We start from the raw sequence: 21,908 nt of genomic DNA, 5'->3' as shown, positions 1-21,908 counted from the left end.
TCTGCACTTGGCAGTTAGGCAATCATGAAGAGACTGTGGGTCATGACAGAGAGCTTTCTTATTACCATTTTTTCACGCTCTAAAAATGTGCCATTGCGTTTGCAGAATCCATGGCCTAAATTAGCATCTCCATACTCCTGGAGGAATTGGCCTGGTCACCCCAGATGGTTGGGGAAAACCCAACCTAGTCTAAACAGTGAAGGAGAGCAGACTCACTAGAAATGGAGCCAGGAACAAGTTGTGTCTCAGCTGGAAATCCTACGTGGGCAGTTGCCACCTGCATGGCACTAGAGGAGGCAGTATCGGACTTTGCCATACTTTCTCCTGCCAACAAACCCAGTCTGAGCACATTCTGCTGAGCTCTGATCATCAGCTGCGGGCAGGGAACACTACTGTCCCCACTCCTCCCTCAATATGTACTTGCTCTTCCCCCACTTTTAAACTTCCACCTGACCCTCCCACTACAGTGGAGTCTGCTTCATCTACCACCCACTATTAGCATGGCCTGGCCCTATAATTAGCTGTGCAAGAGACCCCCAAAATGTTGCAGACCTAAATAAATGAAGTTGCTTCAAAATACAGAATGAAAACTGCACAATCAACATTAAACATTCAGCTAAATGTCTACAAAGTAATATTGTGTATTCAGTCAATTGCAACTCAAGCCACCTCCTTTATTGTGCATATACATTATATTTAGATTGGGGTTGGGGTGCATTTTAATATGTTTGACATGACATGAGATGGGGCGCACAAAAGAGTTCCTGATACTACGCAGATCTAAGCTGACCCTTCTCACAGCCATTTACTCTGAATTTTCAGTCTTTTCTGTTCCCTAAGCCACCCTCTTCTTCCAGGACAACGCCTCACCCATCATCCCCACTCTGCACTTCTTATTTTCTTTAATCTTTCCTCTTCAGTTGAGATCCTTATTCTTCTGTAACCAACTTAAACATAATAGCTTAGAGTCTCTTAAACGTAATAGAATTCTATATGTGATTTTTGTTTGCAAATGATAATCTACCTGCATCTAAGACTGCATTCAGTTATGCTCGTCACCCTCCAAATCCCAAGTTTTTATGGCAGCAAGACTAAATAAAGACCAGAAGGCCCTCAGAATTATCCGGGCTGACCTCAGGCATAGAGGCAATATGGTGTCTTGGCCTTCGCTGATCATCGACCACCAAGGAACCTCTTTTCTATTTGCCCTCAGTACTGAGATAGCATCCTTCTCCAAAGGCACATGAACAAAAGTAACGTGTTAGTCAGAGGTCAGGCCACCGGCTCTGGGCAACATGGAAACAGGTGCAGGTGTCATTTCTCTTCAGAATGAAGACACTGCAGTGAATCCAAGGGCAAGAGGTGGGAGAGGCCAGAGAACATTTTTTATTCAGATTTTCTGAGAGCTGAGAGAAATGTACTGAGAAAGCAAATGCAATTCTTGTTTTCCAAATCTATGCCTAGTAACGGCTACCATCTCTGCAATTTCTGGGGTGAGGAGACCAAAGTATAAGATTTAGTCATTTGGAGGGTCTTTGGTATTACCTAGATGCCGTACATACTCAAAAATGGGCTTGGAAATGTTAAGAGCACCAAAACCCTGGGAGAAATATCTTTACAACCCCCTCCAGAACGTAAAAGAGAAGGAAATTCCCAATGTGAAGAACAGCTATAGTAAGAGCTGATGAGAAGAGGCAGCATTTATGGAGAACTTACTATGTGCCAGGCACTGTGCTAAAGTACGTTATCCCGTGGACGAGGCAGGCATTTGGTAATCTGTCTTACAGATGAGGACACCAAGACTGGGAGTTGCTTAAGCAAGGTCACGTGGTAGAGCTGGGTTTGAACTCAGCCTGTTTGATACCAAAGCCCATGTGATCAACTTTAGAAAGTGGGAGAGAAGAAACCATACCTTAACCAGATGTCTTGTGCCTGCCAGGAACAATGAAACTAAAGGAGAAAAATAGAAGGATCAAACTTGGTATTTCTTCAAACACCTAGAGAGGTTTGATCTTTCTGGTCCTGGTGACAGCGCCTGGAAACACAGAGCTGAATTATCCAGGCACTGGCACCCAACTTCCTCACTGCCTCAAGGGCAAAGCCATCTTGCCCAACCTGCCTTGGGACCTATGCTCCTTTATGAGCCCAGTGTCCCAAACACCAGCCTCTTGTGACTCTGTAATTCACACACTGTTATTCTCTAGGAAGCAAAATCCACCTAGTTCACTGCCCTGGGGATCTTTCCCTGCTTGTGCCAAGCAGCTAGTTTCTCTTTTTTCTGAGTTTTTATCTCATTTTACCAAAATTATTTGTGCCCTTGTTTGGTGCCTGTCACAGACAACACATTTCTTAAAGGCACATACTGTGCCGTTCACCTTTGTATGCTTCTACAAGTTCAGTTTTCCCATTTTTTACTTTCTTACTTTACATTTCACTTTTGGGTCACCTATTGGTTCATTCTATTCATTCAGCAAATACCAAGTGATTACTGTGGACAAGGCACTCTTTTCAGTGCTGGTGAAATAGCAGTGACCAAAACGGCTCAAGTCTTGTTTTCTATCCATGAGATAGTACATTTCCAAAAAGGGTAAGATTTTTAGAATACACATATGGGACTAGCTCTGCATATTAGACAAATAAAATGAAGATTTATAACTTTTAAAATACTGAAAATATGACGTGAAATTTATCAAAATTATTCAAATGGCTTCCAAGATGGAGACTGATCATTCTTCCAATTGGTAACGTATAATGAAATTATTTAGATATATGAAAACAGTGTAATAAAATGTACATATACTTTAATTTGAACCTCTTTTCTCCCCCTTTTTTTTAGGGAACCAATCCACTGTACAGAGGCTCCACCAGTACCTTTAAAAATGTAACTTACAAACACAGGGAAAAACAAAAGGTGGACCTTTCCACAGATGGATAGAACTGCTTCATACATGGAAAAAAGTCTGTTTCACTGATATGAAATGTTAATGCACTGTTTAATTTTCTTTCTTTTTTTGTTGCTTCAAAATGAGGTTGGTTTAAGATAATAATAGGTCATTTGGAGATCAGTCATTCTCTGTATGAAGGTTAGAGACTATGTTGACAGGTTCAAAATAATCAAGAAGAGAAATATCCTCAGCAAAGGGGCGACTTTGGGGAACATTTGAGGAATACTAACTCTGTTGCATTAGTGTCTCAAAAAATCATCAAAATGATTCATGAGGGCCCGATTTGCATTTGAAAAATGTTTGAAATTAGAATCTCATTTGTTGCAGGAATATAGCTACCTGAAGTCTTTGTCTCAGCAAAGTCACAAAGTCCATATTCTTACATTATATACTCCCACTTGCCAATTAATTCAAACTTTTACTAAATCCGCCTTTTCCTACAAGAGAATTTTTTTTAAATCTGTGAGAAATGAGATTCTGATTTTACTTCAGCTGAAAGAATACAATTCTTCAAAAGATGTCCCAAGTGTAAAAATTAAAATTAAGTGTTAATATTAATTTCTGTGGATTTGCCTGCACCTAAAAGTCAGGTACACAAATATTTTATTTGTTTTACAGATGAGGAAGAAGTAATTCATAAAATAGGAAGTCACCAGAAAAAATAAAAATAATAATTCATCATTTAGATTTTTCTTAATTACCTGAAAAATAAACTTCTATACTCAGTTTCCCTCCTAATTCTGAGTTTTTAGACTGTTGTTTCTCCCATATTTCTCAATCCATTTTACTCAGTTTTGCAATCTTTAACCCCTATAATCATATGAAATCATATGAAAGTTTTAATTTCTTGTTAAAAAGTTACTTTAAATGATTACATAGTTATTCAAAGAGAAGTCCAATAATACAAAAGGAACCTGAGTTAAATAGAATAAAATTTTAAGTGGTTTTAAATCAAATACATCAAGAGTCCCTCATGACTAATAGGTTTTTTTAAAATCTCTATTCTTTTCCCATTTGTATAACCCAACTTGACATTTCAGCTGCATGTGGTAAATATGCATAATATATTTACTTTAAAATGTAAGATTTTACTTGCAAAATACATGTGAATAAATAGGGATCCATGTGTTGATTGAAGAGATGGACTCTGCAGAATAATATTTCTTATAGTAAATACTACTTGTAAAAACACTCTCACCTTCTTTGATCCTCATAAGGAAACTAGAGCTCAGAGAGTAAGAAGAAATGGGTCCAGAATCCAGATCTTCTAGCTCCAAACTATTCCATCTTTCCATGAGACTGACTCTTGTCAGTGAAATAATAGGAAGATTTTGTGAGTCAAGTGATACATAACTATCGTTTGCTTGAAAATGTACTGAGGCTAAACATATAGCATTTAAACAACTGGAATACAGGTGAGGTCTTCTACTTTTGTGCAATGGTTATTACCTTTGAGTAAAGAGTAATGTGAAGTCTTGTGCTAGGTGAAGAGTTCATTATGTAATGGAGGCTTCATGTTTAACCATTGAATTGGCACCGAGTAATCCATAAGTTTCTTCAATCCTACAAGTAGATCTGTACACATCGATCACTTGGAGACTTTTTTTTTTTTCTGGTTTCTAAATAACTCAGGTAAATCAGACACTTGCGGAGTACACCACTCTATTAAAAGAATTACAAACAATCACCTTGGAAACCTGAAGGGCTAATGTACCCTCTAGGTTCCTGACTGAAGCCCAAGGTCTAGGGAAAATGTAGAGCAAAAAGGAACTGGCAATGCTGATGACACAACAGTAGTAGTCACCTCTACATGTGATATTTTTATATTACTACTGGAATGCGATTTTAGAAAATGTAAGTTTCCCTCTTGTGTGTATATATAGAGAAGAATCTGCTATTTCTCTGAATGCTGTTTTGACCCAAGGCTGGACCTTGAAAAGGCCAAAACATTAACAGTAGTACTTCTGTTCACTGAAGAGTTATGTTACATGAAGATAAAATGGGTTTTTGTAAGTTGTTTTATTGTATTTTGTGTTGACATAAATAAACATGGTAATTTAAACAACGAGCCTTAGATGGATGATAATTCCTTTTATTTGCTTGATACAAAACCCTCTTCTTGGATTTCTGGATCCCACTGTGACCTGTTCTGACTGCCTTGCTGACCTCAGCCTGGGGCCAAAAAGGAAAACAGAAAGAGGCAGCCCCTGAAAGCAGGAGACAGCAGTAAATGGGCTGTAATTTGCTGCATGGTCTCTATAGCCATATCACAAAACCTTTTAAAACAGGCCTAGATGTTACTCCATGTTTTATAAAAACAGGGTTAATATTATGGGTTGAAATGTGGTCCCCAGCCTAACATTCATATAATGAAGTCTTAACTAACCCCCAGTATCTTCGAATGTGACTGCATTTGGAGATGAGGTCTTTAAAGAGGTAATTAAATTGAAATGAAGTCATTAGCCCTAATCCAATATGATTGGTATCCTTATAAGAAGAAGAGATTAGGACACAGACATATACAGAGGGAAGACCATAGAGACACAGACAGAAAACAGCCATCTGCAAGCTAAGGAAAGAGGCCTCAGAAGAAACCAACCCAGCCAACACCTTGACTTCCAGCCACCAGAATAGTGAGAAAATTAATTTCTGTTTCTCAAGCCACCTAGTCTGTGGTACTTCATTATGGCAGCTCTAGCAAACTAATACGGGCAGGTTGTGCTATTTTTCTGGGCAATCATTTGGTAGATTCCACGGTGCATGCTCATTTTCCAAATCAGAAAAAAATAAGCAGAGAGAAGCCAAATACTAGCAAAAGGAGTCAGCTTAGAAAAGTCTTGTCTTAGAAAGTCCCGTTCCTTACAAAAGGACAGAGAAAGTCAAGTCAAGAGTGATTATATTCTGAAACAAATTGTTTCTTGTAGGCTAAAGGCCAGAAGTCTGGAAATCCAGAAACTGCTCCCATTTTGAATAACACTGAGAAAGTCACTTTTTTCCTTAAATTTTCCACCTGTAAGACAGTGACAATGCCTATCTCTTCTGGTATAACAATCCCTGACACATCACGGGCTCAATAAATTCGTTCACTCAGTATATTAAGTATCTAGTATATACTAGACTGTGCTCTTGCTATGGACACAGCAATGAACAAAATAAGCAACCTTTGTGCTCCCAAGTCGGGGAGAAGATAACAAACAATTGTATACACAATAACAGGGTACGGGATCCCCAACACCAACTCACATGGTCCCCTTGGCAGTAAAGCCCCATCTTCCACCTAATTCCCCAGGGGTCAGGGGACCAAAGCAAGTCCTCTGCCCAAGTGCACAGTGGCAGTTGGATCCGGGTTATCAAAAAAACAGAAATTTTCAAAGAAGAATGCTAAGTTGATCTGAACAGTAAAGCACTGAGCCAATGAAGGGAGGGTAAAGAAACAAAGGGCTTACTGCCTGGGCTTGGGGGAGATCCAGGAAAAATTGAGAAGTTTGGGAAGAGGGAAGAAAAAGTCTTTAGGGCAGCAACTATGTATGGGCCATATTGAGAATGAGATATATGGAGACGGGAGTGGTTGGCCTTCATTCAAATGTTCTCATCCTTTCGGGACAGCTGTTTCCTGACTGAGGCAGCCTGAGGGCTTTAAGGCAAAAGCAAGAAGTCCCAGTTCTATGTGGGTTTCAGCTGAGAGTCCACATGGTAAATGTAATTTGGTCTGGTTTCCCCTTTAAGATTCTTCATCACCAGAAACAATTGTGCACTGAAACACTCCTGTGAAATCCCCCAAATGGCAAACCACAAATCCTCTGAAAGCAACCCAGAGTCCTCCAATTTGCTCTCTCCTTCACCTCTCCACACCGATTCCTTCCAGTACCTCTTGAAGGGACATGATACTAGAGAAGCATCTCACCAAGAATATTCTTTAACTACAGGAGAAAGCTGACCTCTCGAAAGAGTAAATTTGTTGAAATATCATAACGATTTTATATCATCCTCATTTTATGGGAATCAAAAGGGGAACAAAAAAATCCTTATTCAGAGGGAATAAGAAACAGGGATTGAATGAAATGTGACAAATAGAAATTCTCCCTTCTGTTAAATTTCATTATACTGCAGCAGACTCAAATTAGCACAGCTAAAAAGCAAGGAAATTTAAATGTTTGGGGCTTCACAGTGGCTCTTTTAATAGGTAAGGATATTGAATATTGGCCATTGGGCTAGGATGCTCTAGTATTAGATGCCTGAAGTTCTGGATGAGGCGTCTGCGCCCAGGAGGGTGGGCACACAACTTGGGCCAAGACGTTAATTCTTTCGGCTGTGGACCCTGGGATGGAAGCTTAAATGCTACTTCTCTGTGCTTTGGAGACATCTAAATGTGAACCACTCTAGGCTGAGTGAAGGGTGGAAAACTTGATCTTCTGCTATCTGCTGCTTAGCTGCACAACCAACAAAGAGAGAACAGCATGGGCACCCCAGAAGTTTTTCATCTTGGAAGCTTGTCCTGGGAGAAATCACGCACTGGAAGGCACAGATTCAACTCATATACATTCTCTGGCGTCATTAACAACTTCAAAGCTTTACATATGGTTCTAGTTCTATTTGAAATTTCAATCTGACCTTTATAAGTTCTAGGTATATGTTTTATGAGGGTTTACTGCTCCTCTAGACAGAAATGCATTTACATTCGTGGTCCTTGCATAGCAGCCAATCCTGTTCCAGGTCAACACCTAAAGATGGTGCAGCATGAAACTCCATTGTCTGTCAATCACTGACTGGGGTAAAAGCCACTATGTTCATTTCTTTCATCCGGTTGGCTTTGCGGTAACCAATATAGGAATGCGGGCACACACACACACACACACACACACACACACACAGACATATTTCTTATTTTAACATATGTATCTTAGATTTATTTATATGTATTGTTATTTACTTATATCTATTACTATATAGTAAATGTATCTTACTATATACGTGCATTATTTCTTTCTTATAGCATTAAAAAGCTTGCCTTGTTAATAAAAATAGGTAACATCTATTGTTCCAAGTGCTTTATATGTATATAATCTAACTCATTCAGGCTCACAACCATCCTATGGAGTGCTATTATCTCCTGTTTTACAGATGAGGAAACTGAGGCAAAAGATGTTAAGTAATGTTCCCAGGTCATACACCTAGCAACCTTAGAAACCAGGATTTGGACTCAAGCAATCTGGATCTGAAATCCATGCCCTTAACCACTATGCTACACTGTCTTAAAAATCCTAACGACATACCAATGATAAAAGCCATCATTTATTGAGTATCTACTATACCCAGCATTATGCAAGGCATGATATTTATCTTACCTCATTTAGTGTCTGAGAGGCTTATATCATTTTCTCCACTTTACTAAGAAGGAAACTGTGGCTCAGAAAGCTGAGGGACTTGGCCAGAGACACCAAGTTTATGATTGTCAAGGTGGGATTTGGACCCGAGCACGTCTTCCTCCAACCTCAGTCTTAACCACTGTGCTACTGTGAATTTCCCGGACTGGGGGCCCCTTTTGCTCTGCCCCTTCCTCTGTATGCAAAGAAAGGTGCTACTACTCACCTGTCCCTAGTAGGCTATGTTGCTTTCCCAGATGTAATAATGGATTTGCACTGAGCCACGTAGGCTTAACTGCAGAGTTATAATGAAATCTAGCTATTAAACAAAGGCCCTTTCAGGGCACTGGACTCTAACCAACTACGTTTGTGAACCAGAGAATCAGTGCAGGGTATGTCCGGCTCAGTTCTCATTCTACGGCCCTGCCTGCCACCCTTTAACTCAGATGCCTCTGAAGACTACCACTAGGTACACATGTGTGAAGTTCAACATCCTGAGTTCTGGGGGGATGTTTAGCTCATTGTGGAGGTCGGGGTCTTAGCAAGTCAAGGGGTCTTAACTCTCAGCAGCAAAGACTTCCACAACCGCACCAGCATTTTCTGTAAACCCTGCTATTTTGTGTCAGTAAATGGGTGGAACTGTTTGTCTGGTGGGAAAGATTCCCTCTTCCTACAATGTCCTCGCCGAAGGCACACACTACTGTCCTCACGGGTGCCCTGCTCCCTTCGGGGCTGGTACCAGTGGAAGCAAGCACCTGTGTGCTTTCATTTAGCATTTTGCAGGGGTCCCACCAGCTCAACCAGAGAGAGAACTTGGAGGGAAAATTGGACCAATGCCCCCCTTTAATAGCTGATGAATTAGAAGAGACAGACAGGGGTGGGTTATGGTGATAGCATGAGTAGCCAGAACAAGATAATGACAGTGACATAGAAGGCTCTTCAGTTTGGGTAAGACCTTGGTTTTTGTTTTGGTTTGGTTTGGTTTGGTTCCAAGACAAGCTAGTGGGGATATAAGTTGTGATTAGTCTTTTTAGAATTAAAGATGATGATTACTATTTACTTAAAATTTCTTTGAAAAGTTCTTCTTAGGCTATACACTGTCTAAAATGCCTTGAGTTCAAGTTATGACCTTCATGAATGTCTTACAAAAAAACACATTTTAATGCTACACATAAACTTAACAATTGTTTCACAATTTTTCCCTTTGGTTAAAAACTATTTTGTTTAATACTTTCCTTTTTAAATAAAAACAATGTCTCTTTATTTGTTTATTCATCTCCTTCTAGAATAAATGACTATATTCTATTACAGTCTCTACAGAATACTATTGTTTTTATAAACACTGCAGTGGGATCATGAAAATTTAAATTAAGCAGACTCGCTGTTACATGTATTTTGCATAATTTTCATATATTAATTGCTTACTTCATTGATTTCAAGAAGTGTGTCAGATATTGCAAAATTTTTTTACTAAGAAGATGGAATTAGAGAAGAAAAATATAAATAAGAGAAGATTGGAAATATTGGGCATAATAAAAGCTATATATTTGTCATACAGGTAAAAAAGAAAATGTACAATGTTTTTCTCTGAGGCTTTCTTAGTCATGTTCAGCCATTGTTTGATTTAATCAAATCTGTTTATTTTAAGAGATAATCAACTCATACTTTAATAAAATTCTATAGTTCATTCAAAAACCTAAAAACAGTTTCAGTTCCAGATGGACACAGGAAAGCACATATTATCATTTTTATCCTGTAGTTGTAGATCAACTTTCTCAGCACACAAAATTACCATTTAATATCCCAGGCTTAGATTTCAGCAGCAACAGGATGTGAATATTTAATTGTGTCTTAACTTCACATATGAGAATTTCACAGGGAAGAGAACAATCTGGTAGCTACTTCTGTCCTCAGCCTGATTCTGTCTTATATATTCCTATGGTTGTCGTGAGAATTAATGAAGTAATATATAATAATATTTGACACATGTGCTCGATAAATGTTCAGTAAATGGTAGCTGTTTTCATTCACTGAGTGCCTCCAATAGTAGCCCTCTTGGAAAAAGAGCAGAGTATCCAAGGCTGGGGTGTAGGTATGATTGGAGAACTGGGGAGGTAAAACCGAAGACAAGTTTTAAGGAAGAACCATGAAGTACATGAAAAAGAACAACATAGAAAGTTCTCTGGTACCATGAGTGAGATAACTCAGAACCAGGGTCAAGTTGTAAGAGGAGAATGCTGGTTCTAAGTAAAGGTGGTGAGAGCTTCTTTAACCAGCCCTTAAAAGGATTCTATATAAACTGAAGGTAAATACTCGGAGCCCAAGCAAATCTACCATGAGGCCCCTTTGAAAAGAGGGGAACACAGCACAGAGGAGCTGCTTCCCAATGATCAAACAAAGATGCGCTCTGTGGGTTCAGAAGGCAGAGCATCGTGCTGAGGAGTGGAGGTAAGTGGCACCAATGGAGCAGGTACCTGCCAGGGATGCAGGTTGAGCAGAGGCCTAGCGACAGGGAACCCAATGAGTGACAGGAGCCTCAGGTGGGGCCTGGAGGCAGGTGCTCAGCTCAGGCAATGGAGTGTGGAGCAGCATTCTGGGCCCGTCCCTGGTGCGGTGGAAGCAGCTCCCTCAAGGAGCCCCAAAAGTTGCAGGGAGCCTGTGAGGTGCCCCCGAGGGTTCCCAGAACTAGATGTGAATGTGAGCCTCCTCAGAAGGTGTCCCTTAAGTCTTCCGGCACCATGGTAAAGAATATAGGCAACAAAATTCAGGTCTGAAGGTTATACAGACTACTGGGTGCTGACATTTAGGAAAGGTTTGGGGCCCAAAGGATAGAAATATTTGATATGGAATACAGACAACGGAAAAACAATTTAAAGCAACATTTCTCAAATTAACATTTATGGCCCCTTCGAGGCCATTGCTCAGTTCTAAGAATAATTTCACAATAATGTATCATACACAGTCCTTTCCCTAGCCAGTCCTCCCAGAGCAACAGCCCACAAAACAAATCGCCGACTTTTCTGAGAAATAGGAAAGCACTGGGAAAACTGGGGACAAGGAGTAGAGGAATAATGTCGGTCACGAGGACCCACTGGCAAAATTAAGATTACTGGTGGTAGTAACAAGGCCACAACTATAAACACAAGTGACAGATTTCTGAGGTTGCTTTTTCAGAACCTTGAGCTAACAAGCCAAGACCAGTTCAGAATTGGGGTTTAACCTTTCTTGGAAATAATTGCGATTGCCAACAAACAGGAATTTGCTTGAAGAGAAAGCACAAGTCAAACATAGAAAGATCTAGTAAAAAGAGGTGCATGGGTTTTCGGTAGCTCACATAGGAGAGTCATACAACCCCCTCAGGGAATACAATTCAAAGCAAAGGACCAGGGAGAAACCAAGAAGGCAGAGTACTGCATCCCACTGGAGAGAGTGGAGTGGTACAGAAAGTCTCGCTGTGCTACCTCGGTGATTTGGTGTGAGCACGGCATACCTTCATCCAGCCCACAGACAGGGAGTGTGCCACCCCCAGAGTGAGAAATTAAATCACGCTGGAAATGAGGCGAGTAAAAATCAGCACGACTGGAGGTGATTAACCCCTTGTAGAAATAACCCAAGAAACCGTCTTTGAATAAGTGATTCAGGAAGATCTGGATATCCAAAAATAAAGCAACTAGAATAAGGCTGGAATGTGGTTTCTGTAAGAAAACTACAAGACAATTGATGGTATTTTCTACTGTATAGTCTGAGGAAAGATAGTACTACATGGTCTTCATGGAGCCTAGAAAAAGAAAACTGAAGGGCAGACCTGCTCAGTGTTTCCCCCGCACCCACCCCCCCACCCCCCCACCCCCACCCCGCACTGACTAAGCTTCCGACACAGGCCTGGCCTGGAAAGGGGGAGCCGCTGGAGTGCAGCCACCACTCCCCAGGCTTTCCAGCGTGAGGGCCTCATGCAGCCCTTTGTCCTTCAAATATCATTTCTGTGAAATTAAATTAAAACCTGATATTCCAGTGTTGGAATTATTTATAATGTAAGAGAGTGGGTCCGAAGTGTTCTCTTTAAACAAAACACAGACATTTCAGTTGAGACTTCTTCTAAGATTTTACATCTAATTTGGCTGCTTAGATTTTGTTGGCTTTTTAAGTTTACTCATTGGTTCTGAAATATGTTCTAGATTAAGTGTTAAATGCATTCAGCTATTAACACTACACTACATACACACACACATACACACACACAAGACACAACACAAACACTCCTTGTAAAAAACCAAGCAGAATCATGAACCATTTAAAAAAATGTTATGGTACAGATTTCTAGAGTTCCTTATGCTAGTGTTTATTTCCTGTCTCCTCCTTTTCTTCATCTAAAGCCAGTTTGGAAGTTAAATGCAGATGTGAAGAAAAAAAAATCCCTTAAAAAGGGATGAGATTTCTTCTTTCAAAAGAGATGGAGCAACAGGGACCAGATTTCCTCTCCCACCTATAACACCAACAAAACCAACAAAATACATGAAACAATGGCTTTTGAGACACTGAACATCAGGCATTAAAGGACAGTGATCCCTGAGAGACAGCTAATCAACAAGGTGAGTTTTACAATCATCCCAGCTTATCTAATTGACACTTATAGAACACTCTACCCAACAACAGCAGAAGACATGAGCTTTTTAAGCACACATGAAATATATAACAAAATCGATTATACTCCATGCCATAAAACAAGTCTCAAAAAATTTGAAAAGAACTCAAGTCATACAAAGTATGTTCTTTGACCATAATTGAATTTTATTAAAAAGAAATCAATAGAATGTGTTAAGAACTCTCAAAACTTGGTACTAATAAGAAAACAATTTTTTTTAAATGGGCAAAAGATTTGACCAGATAAACCACCAAAGGATTATATGGATATCAAATGAGCACATGAAAACATTTTCAACATCATTAGTCATTAGAGAAATGCAAATTTCTCTCTTTTGTTGAAGTATAATTGATGAATAAAATTGTATCTATTTAAAATGTACAACACAATGGTTTGATATATGTGTACGTTGTAAAATGATTATCACAATCAAGTTAATTAACATATCACCTCATGTCGTTACCTTTCTTTGGTGAGAAAATTTAAGATCTAATCTCTTAGCAAATTTCAAGTATCTCACATATACTTATTAACTATAGTCACCATGTTGTATGAGAAATGCAAATTTAAAACACAGTAAAATACTACTATATTAGAATGGCTAAAATTTACAAGATTGAACATACCAAGTGCTGACAGGCATATTAGTTTCCTAGGGCTTCCACAACAAAGTACAACAAATTAGGTGGCTTACGCAACAGAAAATTATTGTCTCAGTTCTGGAGGCTAAAAGTCCCAAATCAGTGTCAGATGGGTTGGCTCCTTCTAAAAGCTCTGAGGGAAAGCTGTTCCTTGCCTCTCTCCTAGCATCTGGTGTTTACTGGACGTCTTTGGCATTCCTTAACTTGTAGATGGATCACCCCTGTTTCTGCCTTCATCCTCGCATAGTGTTCTCCCCTGTGTGCATGTGTCTCTGTGTCCAAGTGTCGACTTTTTATAAGGACATTAGTCATGATGACCTCATCTTAACTTATCATCTACAAAGACCTTTGTTTCCAAATAAAGTCACATTCACAAGTACTGGGGGTTAGGACTTCAGGAGCTTTTGGGAGAATATAATTCAACCCAAACTAGGATATGGAGGAACTAGAACTCCCACCTACTACCAGTGAGAATGTAAAGTGGTACAACCACTTTGGAAAACACTTTGGCAGTTTCTTAAAGTTAAACATGTAACTACAATACCATCCAGTTATCCTACTCATAGGTATTTACCCAAGAAAAATGAAAAGATATGTTCACACAAGGATTTTTACATAAATATTCATACAACTTTATTTGTAATACTATATAACTAGAAACAACCCAAATATCCCATCAATAGGTAAATGGATAAACCGCTTATGGTATAACCACACAATGAGATATTACTCAGCAATAGAAAAAAATGCATTATAATGCATGCAGCAACATGGCTGTACTTCAAAAAGGCTGAGGTTTCTGGCCTTTTATTAATAAACCGACTTTTTTCTAATAACGAAATGTAAATAAAGCCATTATGCCAGAACAAAACTACAGGAAAAAATTAAGATATCTTCATGGTTTCCTTTTCATTTAGCTATTCATATCTTCACCTTTCACAAAATCTAGATAAAATCTATGACTCCTGCTTTAACCTAGAAACAAGTTAAGGTATGGAAAAGCTAAGACATATGCTTTGGATGATTACTAGAAGAACGAGCAATATAAAGCAGGTTTGCCAGTTTCTTGGTGCTCTATTCTCTGAGCTTTGCAGACCTTCTTCTCAGAAAGCTACAGTAAACTCTAATATTTAACTAGTTTAACCTGAAAAAGTGTAGGTGAATACCTTTGTTTACAAGTTTCTTTTTATAGCCTCAAGGCTATCTCATGTCTAATCTCCATTATGTCTTCTACCCTGAGCTTTAGAATTTTGAATTGGCTTAGAAATAAAACTTGACAAAGTCTCCAGTCCTCTGTGTGTGCACGATAAGATAACGATGAACACAGAAGAGGCTCGTTTTCCCTGATCCACTAGGATCAATCAGTTCCCTCCCTGAGGTGACTGGCTATGCTGCTGGGGGCCCTGCTTGTGGCTGGTATTTGGTTCCCATTATTTCTCATGTTACAATGATCCTGCAAGGTAGGTTTTTATTGTCTCACATGTAAAGAGGAAACTCAGCAAGATTATGTAATTTGACCAAAGTAACATAGCTAAGAAATAATGGAAGAAAGATTTTTAACCCATTCGTTCTACCTTGCTCTCCATCTGTCTCCTCATTCTCCCCTTCGTGTGTATCTACTCCTTTAAGATGCAAACACACCCACAGATTCTGCCTGGATTTTTCGGGCGAGTCTTTGGATGATAAACAAAAGGTGCAGCAACCCCTCTATTTTGTTACTGTTTTTGTTTAAAAGGAGCATTGATGATAACAAAAACTAATGCACTTTTCTAAAGAGTAAATGGAACAAAATATCTAAATTACTAGAAAATGATGAATAGATATTAAATAAATAACTGATCGATTCCCAGCCTTTCTGCCTAAGTTCTAGGAAAGTTACAGCCCACAGGGTGACAACCAGAGTTGCTGGTTCCCAAATGGGGTTCCTAGAGTGAGGCAGTAACATTCCCCCATGACAGCCACACCATGTCCGCTATGGCTTCCTACGCCTTGCTCCTCTCTCCCTTTGTAACTACAGCACAGCCAGTTGGAAATTTCCCTTCTAAAATCACCCTCTGCTCCCCAACCTGAGAGATTTATTGTAGATTTCCCTTCCTTTTCCTATCCCAAACATTACTTCCTGCCCTCATCTATTCAGAACCCAACATGGGTCCTGAGCACAGACCTAGAAGTTCTCTGCCTTAGCTGCACATTGGGAGCTTTAAAAGAAAATATTACAACAATGACTAATTCACATAACATCAAAACAGATAATAGCCATCCACAACCCCAAGTGGTCCCACCCCAAACCACCTGAATCAGAACCTCTGGGGATGGGAGCCTGTGCATTAGTTTTTAAAAGCTGTCTAGGAGCCCTGACTACAGTGAGGGCTGAGCATTACTGGGCCAGCTGGCTTTCAGAGAACGCGTGCTACTGGTGGACTTTCTCTGCAGAGGATTCTCCTCTTTCTTTCATGGACGCATGCCCCTTTGCTTGCTCCTGCTGTACAACCTCAACAAGGAAAGCATAAGCATGCAGAAGTTAAGCTAAGCACTGACGGGGCAGACCCAATCAAGACAGAGGTTCGACTGAAACTTCCAAGTGAGTGAAACTTTCTTTCTGGCTAAATATGTACCACACTGGGAAAGCCGTTAATTAAATTAAATTGCTATAAAGTGCTACCCGGACTAAGGTAAAAAACTAACTCACTACTGAAATTGGCCCTTGGCCCAATGAATTTTCACTTGTTTTCACTCCTTAGTAGTCTAGCCACTGAGGGTGTTATTAGTAAAAATACCATGGTGCTGCTAAATCACAACATACAGTGTTATTTTGAATATGACCAGAAGTGTTTAATAAATGGCTGGGGAGAGCTGTTAAAAATTATGTATTAAATAGGTTAGAAAACTCATGTCTTATATAAACCAACATTCTCTTTTATCTATGGTACAGTTTCCTCTTAATGAGATAGCTTATTACATGAAGTTAATGGGTAGCTCAGGGTAGAGCTTTCACAATAATTTACTTAAACTCAGTGTTCTCATCAGTATGTAATGACTGTAATACCTACCTCATGGATATTATCTAAATCCATGTTGTGGATATTATCTAAAATTGCAGTTTCATGCGCACTCGCTATTGGCCAGGTTATGGGAGCTTTCCATGTGTTATGTTGTAGGGAGGACATGCTTCTTACTCCATTTTACAGAGAGAAAACTGAGGCAGGGTGAGGTGCACTGACTTGGCATAGTCCCAGAACAGATTCACACCCTTGTAATCCAACCTCTTAACAACTACATTGTGAGCAAAGCCTGGCACACAGCAAGCACTTCGTAAATAGTAGCTTACAGTAACTAAGAAGCAACAAGGACAAGAATACAGCCTTTCTCTTCACCCAACAAGAAACCTAATCAATACTCATTTTTTGTTTGCCCCCCAAATATATTTTATTTATTTTAAGTAATAACGATTATTAATAGAAAGTACCTTTGCTGAGTGTTTACTATGTGTCAGTCACTATTCTTAGCACTTTTCAGCTATTAACTCATTTTTATCTCCATAACAAACCAATGAAATGATTTTATTATGCCAGTTGTGCAGATGAGACAAGTAAGGCAAATGGAAGTCATACAACTCACCCAAGTCACACAACTGCTGATGACAAAGCCAGGATCTGAAACTGACAGTCTGGCCCCAGATTCCTCTCTGCATCCCTCCACTTGCCCACCTGTGATAAAGCAGCTGAGTCCTGTGACATCACACCATCATCATCAACCTTTCTCTTGCCGATGTCTTCAGCTCCCTTGGTTGTAATCTTGATTGGTTAACACCAATCTACATGAAGCCCAGTGTCCACCTTCTCCCGGGCTGCTGAGCAGTAAGAAAATACATGATCCACTATAAATTCACGGACTCTGACCATATCCTTCTTCTTAAACATCTCACAATGTGTGTTCCCTTCTGCCAGTCTCCCACTGTCTCCTTTTGAGTCCAGATAAGAGCCATTGCTTTATCTAGACTCCTGCAGCAGCCTCCTAACACTTATGAATCGTTCACCTCCAATCCATTCTCCATACTACAGCAGGAATGTTCTCTCTAAAATGCAACACATAAATCTGGTCACAAGGAGACTTCTTAATGGCTTCCTGTTGACTTAAGCATAAAGGTTTTTAACATGATTTTGGACCTACCCCTGGGTTTCCATTTAGCCTCAATGCTCCTAGAACTTCCTGCCTCAACACCCAATTTCTCTGCTACAAGAGTTTCTCAGGTATCTTATGCCCATTCTTGTTCCCTCTGTCTGAAACAATTGTCCATTCCCTCTTAGCTAAGCTAAGTCTCTTCCTCTCACTATCCGCCATTCCCATTTAATCTACTTTTTGTCACCACAGATTTTATATTTTCCAGAATTTCATACAAATGAACCATAAAGTACATACTGTTTTGTTTTGTTTTTGTCTAGCTTCTCTCACTCAGCATTATTTCAAGATGCAGCCATGTTGTTGTATGCACCAATAGTTCATTGCATTTTTATTGCTAAGTAGCATTGCATTGTATGTGTATACTTAAATCTATCCATTCATCCCTTGATGGACATCTGAGTTGTTTTCAATTTTGACTATTAGGAATAAAGCTGCTATGAACATTCACGTACAAATTTTGTGCGGATGCATGCTTTCATTTGGGGGTGGGGATAAATATGTAGGCGAGGAATGGCTGGATCATATGGTCATTGTACTGGATTAAATAGCATCCTAAAAATTCACATCCACCTAGAACCTCAGAATGTGACTTTATTTGGAAATAGGGTATTTTCAGATGAAATTAGTTACAATGAGGTCATTCTGAGTTAGGGTGGGCCCTAAAACCAATGACTAATGTCCTTATAGGAAGGGCACATGAAGACACAGAGAGATATACAAGGAAGGAGGCCATGTGACCTGGAGGCGGAGATTGGAGTGGTGCAGCTATAAGCCAAGGAACACCAAGCAGTGTAAGTAACCACCAGAAACCAGGAGGGACACATAGAACAGATTTCCCCTCAAAGCCTCAATAAGAAATCAGCCCTGCTGACACCTGGATTTGAACTTCTGTCTTACAAAATTGTGAGAGAATAAATTCCTATTATTTTAAGCCACTCAGTTGTGGTATTTTGTTATGGGAGCTCTAGGAAGTAGTTACATGCTTTTTTAACCTTTTAAAAGACTGACAAACTGTTTTCCAAAGTGGTTACACCATTTTACATTCCTATCAGCAGTGTGTAAGAGTTCCAGTTTCTCCTCATCCCTGCTGACACTTAGTATGGTCAGTCCTTTTAATTTTAACCATTATAGTAGACGTAGAGAGTAAGTATGTCATTGTGATTTGAATTTACATTTCTCGAATGCCTAGTGATCTTGAAAATCATTTCATGTGTTTATTTGCCATCTGTATACCTTTTTTAGGTAAAGTGTCTGTTCAGATCTTTTGCCCATTTGTTATTAAGGTTGTTTGTTTTCTTCTTGAGTGTGAGAGTTCTTTATATAGTCTAGATATAAGTTCTTTACCAGATATGTGACTTGCAAATATTTTGTCCCAGCTGGTGGCTTTCCTTTTCACTCTCTAAACTGTATCTTTTGAAGTCAGCTAAGTATTCAAGGTGTCAGCTTGGACGCTACTTTTTCTTGGACTCCTTCTCTGAGCTTCAAGCCTTGATACGTTACCCTTCTAAGTACTTGTTGCATTTCAGATACATCCTCATATCATGACATGCATTGTACTCTATTATAATTACTTGATTACCTGTTTGTTTCTCCCCCTGGATTCTAATCTCTGTGGCCATAGGCAAGGACTTGTTTTGCCCTGTTCTTTGTTGTATCCTCTGCACAAGTACAAAGACTGACAGATGAACAGAAGGCTGGATATTCTCTGCTTATATCTCCAGACTCACTGCTTGTAGTTCTCCACCCTGTTCCGTGTTCTGAGAGCTGACTTCTGTGGACTCCTTCCCACTGGCTTCTGGCTGGGTTCAGCCAATGGGAGGAGATCAGACGGGGGGAGAAAATCTACCAGGTTATTTATTCTCTCAGCTTCCTCCCTGACAGGCTTCAGTTTGGTAATAGTTGTTGTTCTCTTATCCTGTCAGATGTTCCCTGTCCCATAGATACAGGTGTCAAGAGGCTCCTTTAACTGTTCCCTGCCAACAATTGTTACTTCAGATCCAGGTGTAGTAATGACAGTTTCCAGCACTTACTAGAAACTAGTCTTCACCATCCGGTCTTGGTTCCCTTACTCTGCACATACCTTTGTAAACAGTTTTTTGTTGTTTTTTTCATTAAACCTTCACTATAAATCAGTGTCTCCCCTTTCTTGCTGAGAACCTGATTCCTACAGTGCACAAAAAATATTTGTTAATTTTTATGTTCCCCATAATCCATACATTGAATTTTCCTCAGTGTTTTCATTCAACATAATTCATGTTTTTAACATTTTTCTTGAGTGTCAAATGACTACAAATACTGCATTCCTTCCATCCTCCTTCCTTCATTCACTCATTCAGCAGAGACTTTTGGACAGCTTACTAAGTGCCAGGAGCTATGCTGGAGATTCAAAGAGAAGGGAAATACAGTTGGTTCCTCTAGGAACTCACGTTCAAGTGAGCGATATAATTAAATAACAAATTCTAATTCAAAATGACAAACTGAGCAATGGAACGGTGTACAAAGGCCTGTGCGCACCGAGCTCTCGTGGCCTGGTTCTCGGCTGGGGACAGGGACATCATTAAAGGATAGTGCTCTGTAGCAGTGATTCTAAGCTCTGTCTTGCTTTTCTCTTCACTGCCCTGTTCCCTTCCCATGCATTCGCAGCTCCCATAGAAGAACACTGACAACATTGCCAGACTCTGCACCAAGCACTGCACACACTTATCTCATTTAATACAGCAACACTACGAAGCAAATATCACCATCTGTGTTTTACGTAGAAGGAAACTGAGGCTAAGGGAGGCTAAGTCACCTGCTGGTAGATGGCAGGCCATTACATTACCCTGCCTCAGAAATCTGAAACTTGCACAAGACTAGGTTATGGGGAAGGATCATTTTCTCGAAGGCTGAAAGGCTCTCTGCCACAGATTTCCACATCAGAGCGGCAGTACTTCGGGAAGAGATAAAAACTAGCTCTTTTAAGAGTCTTCTCCTTGTTGACTAGGAAATACAGTGTCCGTAGGCCAGGAAGCTGTCGTGACCCTTCTTCATTATACTAATTGCTCTAGAGATTAAATATGGTTTGTTTCCCCTCTTTATTCTGTTCATATTCACAGCTTTGCTACTTTGGGATATGATTTGCTGTGGACCCGGGAAGGTTTTTTCATTTTTTCATTATACAGAGGTTAAAAACTGAGGCCCATAACAGGTGACTATCTCAGCCAGATCCCACAGTCAGTGGGAGGAAGCTCAGTGTCCCATGACTGCTCCCATTTGCCAAGGTGCCCCAGTAGCTGCCTTTTGCTCTCGCCAAGCCCGCCTACTCACTGTCTCCCATACAAGCCTTTCTCAGTCCAACCTTTGTGTTTTTTTCTTGCAACTTCTTCCCATCCTAGAATAGCCTCTTCTTCCCAATACCTTCCACCCTATCTGAGCACATCTACGCCTGAGCAATCACTCTAGCTCCTCCTGTCTCTCTCCCTTTCACTCTCACTGCACTGCACCTCACCAAAGATGAACATCAGTGTTTTACTTTACTCCTTAATGGTGCCGTGGGATTGCACTTGGCTGCTGCAGTAGATACCAGCCCACTCAGACAGGGCTGAATCATCTACTTTGGGGCTATTCCCATAGCACACAATGTAGCTCTGAGTCTATAGGAGAGATTGATAAAGACGGTGGTTGAATCTCTATAGCATATATGCTGAAAGCATCCCTGTTCTGCGTGTTTTGCAGCAACGGCACTCACTGACTTCTACATACAGTGCTATTCTATCGACTCTGGACACACACTGGAACCCCTGACATTCTCTCAGTCCCACCTCTTACTCCAGCCACCACTGCAGCAGCCGCCCTGCATAGCCTTTCCTCAGGTTCCCTCTGGGGCAACGTGACAGTGCTTCACCTCTGGCCATCTCATGCAGCTGTGGCTGCCCCTGGGCTTCTCTGTGCCAAGGCATGGGACCATGCGTGAATCTTCCCACTGCCACGGAAGTGTGCAGAGCCATTAATAACCCTAGGATTACCTTAACCAGCAGGGACGGTGAGCCTATAGATAAATGTTTTCCTCTTTCATCCCCAGGGCAGACAGTTCTGAGGTCTTCTGAGGTTATTGCAGGTCTGAGCACATGTTTCTACTGCAGAGACCAAGCCACAG

General features: G+C 40.2%; 1 protein-coding gene across 3 annotated transcripts in view; it reads left to right on the top strand.

The window, feature by feature from the left end:
- Nucleotides 1–5,013, top strand: part of ITGB6 (integrin subunit beta 6) — a 129,588-nt gene extending 124,575 nt beyond the window's left edge. For all 3 annotated transcript variants that reach the window (XM_019727259.2, XM_019727260.2, XM_019727262.2), the window contains one exon: nucleotides 2,837–5,013. In XM_019727259.2, the coding sequence (XP_019582818.2) occupies nucleotides 2,837–2,935 (99 nt within the window). In that variant the 3' untranslated portion in view covers nucleotides 2,936–5,013. The remainder of the gene's footprint in view (nucleotides 1–2,836) is intronic.
- Nucleotides 5,014–21,908: the final 16,895 nt, after the last annotated feature.

This window comes from Rhinolophus sinicus, linkage group LG01 (genome assembly GCF_036562045.2).
Source record: "Rhinolophus sinicus isolate RSC01 linkage group LG01, ASM3656204v1, whole genome shotgun sequence".
NCBI lineage: Eukaryota > Metazoa > Chordata > Mammalia > Chiroptera > Rhinolophidae > Rhinolophus > Rhinolophus sinicus.
Note: the sequence above shows the minus strand (reverse complement) of the source record. Positions and strands in the feature narration are given on the sequence as shown.